We start from the raw sequence: 6,000 nt of genomic DNA, 5'->3' as shown, positions 1-6,000 counted from the left end.
GGGGAAAGACAAGTTGAGAGAGATATGTTTGATGAGTGAACTAACCTGCCATTTTGGATATGTAATGGTTAGAAAGTGTTGGAAGACAGTTGTCATTGTGTGGGTCCCGATTCCTTTGAGATTTTTATTTTATGTGCAGTTAAATAGATTTGATTCTCAAAATTCAGATTTTATTAATCATATTTATTGTAATTTACATAATTTCGTATTTAAATGTTGGTTTTTATCGTAACAAAAGAAAAAAAAATGTTGATTTATATCTGAAGCAATCTTTTTTTTTTTGTGTGTGTGCAATGGACTCCCACTTGCAGGTAAACGAATTAACTTGGCTTGTACGAGATGTCACCATTCTAAATTCCCTAACGATCTTTTTTATTTTCTTCACTCTTTTTTATTTTTTTGCCCTTTTACATGTGGCCGGTGAAGTGGTATTCCACGAATTATTTCTTATATAGATATAGATATGCGAATATTATATATACGAGTAATACTTTGTACTATATCGTATTGTTTGGGCAGAGTAAAGGGATGTGGAACAAATTTTGTGGGTAGTCAATTTATATACAATGTAGATCGAATCTTTTTCTGGTTGAGTATTAATGTATTTAGTCAATAGTACTCCCTCCGTTTCACAAAGAGTGTCATTTTGATACATCTTCTTTGTTACAAAAAGAGTGTCATTTTATGTTTTCAATGCAGTTTTAAAGATCAAATTCTCTTTTTTATCCCTATAATTTGAGCTAATTAATTAGAAAGAGAAAATTTTTAGTGCATTTATAAAGGGTAAAATAGAAATTTAGATAATTTTCTTAATTTGTGTGCATTATGTCAAAATGACACTCTTTGTGAGACAGAAGGAGTATATGTTTAGTTTACGCGAGTAAAGGTAGATGTGTTATAATCCATTTTTATATGGTTTGTATCAGTAGTATTACCATGTTATATATAATTATATATTATGGTAGTGATTAGTAAAATGATAGTAATATATTACAAGACGACCAAAATTAAAAAGCAAACGAAACCGTGAAAATCGATAGGCAGGGAAAAAACCGTGATAATAGGAAAAAATAATTTAAATTTTATTCGAGCGACGAAGAAAGAGGTCACGAAGAAGAATGCAAAGTAATAAATTGTGGAATATGAGTATGGGCATGTGTGTCTGGAACAGACATCAACTTGTGCTCTTGTTACTTCAGTGTCTCAAATCTCACACCCCATTGGTTCATATCTTCGGCGTTCATTATGAAACTAATTATACTAAAGTAATAAAGCCATTGGTTATTTCGAGAGCCTTGGGAAACACCTAATCACAGTAAGCCTTGGAAGACATTTTTTTTTATTACTTGTAAATCTAAAAACAAAATCCCACGTACTATAACTTAATTAGCACTATATCATTGATCATAAGAAGATATGAAAGTAGTCACTAAATGGAATATTAAGGGTACCGAAAAGACGAGTCCCGACCAATGTCATGGACAAAGTAGTAAACTTTAATTCTAACCCATCTGTTTTCTGTGTCCCACCAAAAACCATATAGTCTCTTGTTTCTCTGTACCAGCTCTGATCTCTAGACTCTAGAGCTATATCAAAGAATCGTAATCCCGAATAATAATGTTAAGATGTGACTCGTGTTGGTCTTGCTACCACCAAACCTCACAACCCATCTAATCAAATCCCTATCACCTTGCTTTATAATGAAATCAACATCAAAGAGCTTTCAAGAACGCAAAGTAGCGAGATCAAGAGAGAAAGGAGAATTGCAATGGTTGATGAGAAAGTTACTGTTCATGAGGTTGAGACAAGAGACGCTTACAGAGTTGCTTACGTGATCCATTTCTTGTTGGGTGCTGGTAGTTTAATACCATGGAACGCTTTGATCACAGCCGTTGATTACTTTGGCTACTTGTATCCTGACAAGCATGTAGAGAAGACTTTCACCGTGGCTTACATGAGTTGCTCGGTTCTTGTTCTGGTTTTGATGATGACTTGGAACACAAGGATGAGCTTTAGAGTGCGGATGAACTTGGGGTTTTTCATGTTCATCATCTCCATGATGGTTTCGCCTATCCTAGATTGGGTTTGGAAAGGTGAAAAGGATGAGAATATTTCTTACATAATAATGGTTGGATCAGTGGCACTATGTGGTTTAGCTGATGGATTAGTCGGCGGAAGTTTGATTGGTTCAGCCGGAAAGCTTCCTAGACAATACATGCAAGCAATTTTCGCCGGCACTGCCTCTTCAGGTAAAACCGCTTTTGATCAGGTTACAACATATAGCTAAATACTTAGATATCTAACCCTTACGAGTTTCTCTGTTTTTGCTAGGTATCATCATCTCTGTCCTTAGGATTACGACTAAAGCTTCGCTGCCACAGACACCGCAAGGAATGCGAACTAGTGCTCATTCCTATTTCATAGTCAGCTCTACCATACTATTAAGCTGCGTTATTTGTTGTAACGTGCTCCACAAGTTACCAATAATGCAACAACACCTCAAGTTTCATCAACCTTTGCATTCGACTCTGACAATATGGATGGTGGGGAGGAAGATTAAGTGGCCAGCTTCGGGTATTCTAATAATCTACACAGTTACTTTATCAATATTTCCAGGATTTATAGCTGAGAATTTGAAGTCCCATCTTCTCCAAAGTTGGTATCCTATCTTGCTCATCACAGTGTACAACATCTCGGATTTCGTAGGCAAGTCACTCACCGCACTCTATCTATGGCATAGTATAAAGTCTGCTACATGGGCTTGTATCGTTAGGCTTCTCTTTTATCCTCTCTTCTCTGCATGTTTACGTGGACCGCAATGGCTTAGAACAGAAGTGCCAGTGGTTGTTCTGACGTTCATGCTTGGCCTCACCAACGGCTACCTCACTAGCGTGCTCATGATCATGGCTCCCAAAACGGTTCATGCATCGGAAGCAGAACTTGCAGCCGTCTTCATGGTTGTTTTTCTAGGATTAGGTCTTGTTTGTGGCTCAGTTCTTGGCTGGGTCTGGCTCATCTGATTTTTTAAATTGTATGCATCAAAATTATTTAACAAAAAAAGTCGAGCATATGACACTAGCACATGACTGTCACAATCTTTTGTTTATATATTTGACTACTTTGATACTTTGTGACTAAATAATTTACCTGACTTTCTGACTATAAATAATTTACCGACTATGATTTTATTTTATTTTATTAAATACTCAAGAAGACGACGGTGTTCAATACTTTATGTGCCACTGTTCTAAATTTACAAAATCAATCAAATATTATTATACTAATATATAAACACAAAGGGGAAAAAAGGGAATCAAAAGTCCACTTGCGGTGAATCGTACCTTACCTTGTCTTGATTGGTGGAACTTTATTATTCGTGTCTCCCGTGTGATATGTTTTCTACTTCCATTTAAAAAAAAAATTTAAGCGTTAATAGTTTGATCGTTAAGCGTTAATAATTTGATCTATATAGTTTTATACTATTATCTTGTTGGATTATAAACTTACAGATTTATCTTAGTTAAGATTTATACTACGTTACGTTGCATCAAATTATTTTGTTTCAGGAGATTAATAATAGTTTTGTTTTTATATGTAATACTCCCTCCGTTTCAAAATATAGGATGTTTTGGAGAAGTTTGTTGTTTCATAATATAGGATGCTTTCAAATTTCAATGCAACTTTTAGATTAGTTTAGTATTTTATATTATGCAGTATTGTTTCTGATTGGTTGAACTTATTAAAAATAAAGACTTCTTAATCTGCGTGCTTTGCTTAAAACATCCTATATTTTGAAACGGAGGGAGTATGTATTTTTAAAAATATATTATTATTATTATTCTGATGATATATATGGATAACAAGTGTACACCCATTTCTTTTGAACCAGAGATACCTTGCATATGTTTAACCTCTTCTGCAACATATAGCGAAAAAGGTGTATATAAATGTTATGATTTTTTATTAAAAAAAAAAAGTATAATAAGGAAATTTAAGGAGTATAATTGGTTGGTTGTGAATAAAGCAAAGTGTTGATAACAATGGAAGATCGGAGGGACTAATAATGAACTTTGGTTTGGGTCCTTTTGCTNGACAATATGGATGGTGGGGAGGAAGATTAAGTGGCCAGCTTCGGGTATTCTAATAATCTACACAGTTACTTTATCAATATTTCCAGGATTTATAGCTGAGAATTTGAAGTCCCATCTTCTCCAAAGTTGGTATCCTATCTTGCTCATCACAGTGTACAACATCTCGGATTTCGTAGGCAAGTCACTCACCGCACTCTATCTATGGCATAGTATAAAGTCTNATGCGGCAGTTATAACGTTAAAACGTTATCCACCACCACCATCATACACAGTTACACACACTCATATGATGTTGACATTAACAGATAAGATCTTCATTTCATGAACTTATATTATTATTAATTCCCATCATTTTATCTAACAGAAAAAAGTACTTTAAATCACTTCAACCTTTCAACAGATATACGAATCAACATTTCAACGGAATTCATTTATTTTGCTGTTATCTTATAGTACTACAAAATGGTTGTGGAAACTTTATCAAACTGAACCAACTAGTAAATAAGAAGTTTTAAGTTCCATTTGGATACGAATTTCTAAACTCATTAAAAAAGTTATGTTTCGTATTTCTTATATAAAATAAATAAAAGCAAAAGAAAAAAAGATGACAAAGAGAGAATGGGCATTCTTATCCAAATTACACTTGCATCATCGACTGAGGGGGATATGGAATGAAATTGTCATTTCTTTTTGTTTCTTCTACATAAATTTTATGTAGAGATTGTTCACGTAAGTGGACCAACCAGAAAGCCAAAAAATAAGATATACCCTTATAAAAATAACATTTCTTTTTCCCATAATATGTTCAAATGTCTATTTCAAAAAATTTCATAGATACGAAGCATCTTTAATGGAACAGCCAAACAAGTGTACGTAATACCGTATACGCACATTTCTTGTGAGCCAGAAATACCTTTCATCTTTATCCTCTTCAAGAATAATAGTATGGGGTTAGTTATACTAATAAAACTTGTATATTATTTATTTTATATTTATTATTGGAATTAGACTAGAAAATAGGGAAGGGATATGAATTGGAATGCTTGTGAAGAAGGCAAAGCCGCCGGAGAGTGTTGAAAACAAAGCAGAAGTTAAAGATATCTTCAACGGGAATGAAAACATTCTCTGCCATCCATTAACTTGACCATGTGAAATTTAAAGATCAGAGAGATTCAACTCTGTTCGAGTTGGGGGAATAATAGATTAAAGTCTGATCGGGTTTTACGTTATTTAGGTCATTCCCTTCCGATGAAAGTTAGTTAAACAAAAATTCTTCTAATTTTTGTTTTAAAGCGTTTTATCTTGTTTGTGAGATCAGATCTGAATCTTTCTTAGACTATCTCCATTGTATTTCTCTATTTTTTTCTCTAAAATAGAGTAACTAAAAAATAAAGCACTGTTTTCCTTCGATATATTACTCTATTTTCACCTCTATAATAGAGTTAGTGTAAAAAAATAGAGATGAGAATAGAGTTGCTCTATATATAGAACAATCCTATTATTTTCTTTATTTTAGAGTAAAATATAGAGTAGGGTTGGAGCAAATGTTGCTCTATAATAGAGATATGACTCTAAAATAGAGTGGGGTTGGAGATGCCCTTAAACTGTCTACACTAAGATCCAGGTTAAATATTACTAGCGTGGAAAGATTTCATACCAAATAAGTTCGTTTTCCGTATTGATCGAATCGGGAATAATAAATACATGAATATGATTGTGACTTAAGTGTTAGCTTTTGATGTCGTATGCCGAGAACAGAAACAATACTTTTGATTGTGGTCCACTAAAATTATAGATCTTTCTTGTCATCTTTTTCTAGAATGATGATCCGGTCCAGTTGGAACGGCCCATTTATTGCGTTGCTTTAGTTGACTTATGTGGAGCTCATACAAAAATTACACATAGGTAA

General features: G+C 33.7%; 1 protein-coding gene across 1 annotated transcript; it reads left to right on the top strand.

The window, feature by feature from the left end:
• Positions 1,345 to 3,126, top strand: LOC104754234 (equilibrative nucleotide transporter 8). Its single transcript, XM_010476371.2, has 2 exons — positions 1,345 to 2,249; positions 2,332 to 3,126. The coding sequence occupies exons 1-2, from the start codon at positions 1,769 to 1,771 to the stop codon at positions 3,018 to 3,020; spliced, it is 1,170 nt and encodes a 389-aa protein (XP_010474673.1). The 5' UTR covers positions 1,345 to 1,768; the 3' UTR covers positions 3,021 to 3,126.

Source organism: Camelina sativa, chromosome 17 (assembly GCF_000633955.1).
Source record: "Camelina sativa cultivar DH55 chromosome 17, Cs, whole genome shotgun sequence".
NCBI lineage: Eukaryota > Viridiplantae > Streptophyta > Magnoliopsida > Brassicales > Brassicaceae > Camelina > Camelina sativa.
This window is presented reverse-complemented; position numbering and strand designations above follow the sequence as displayed.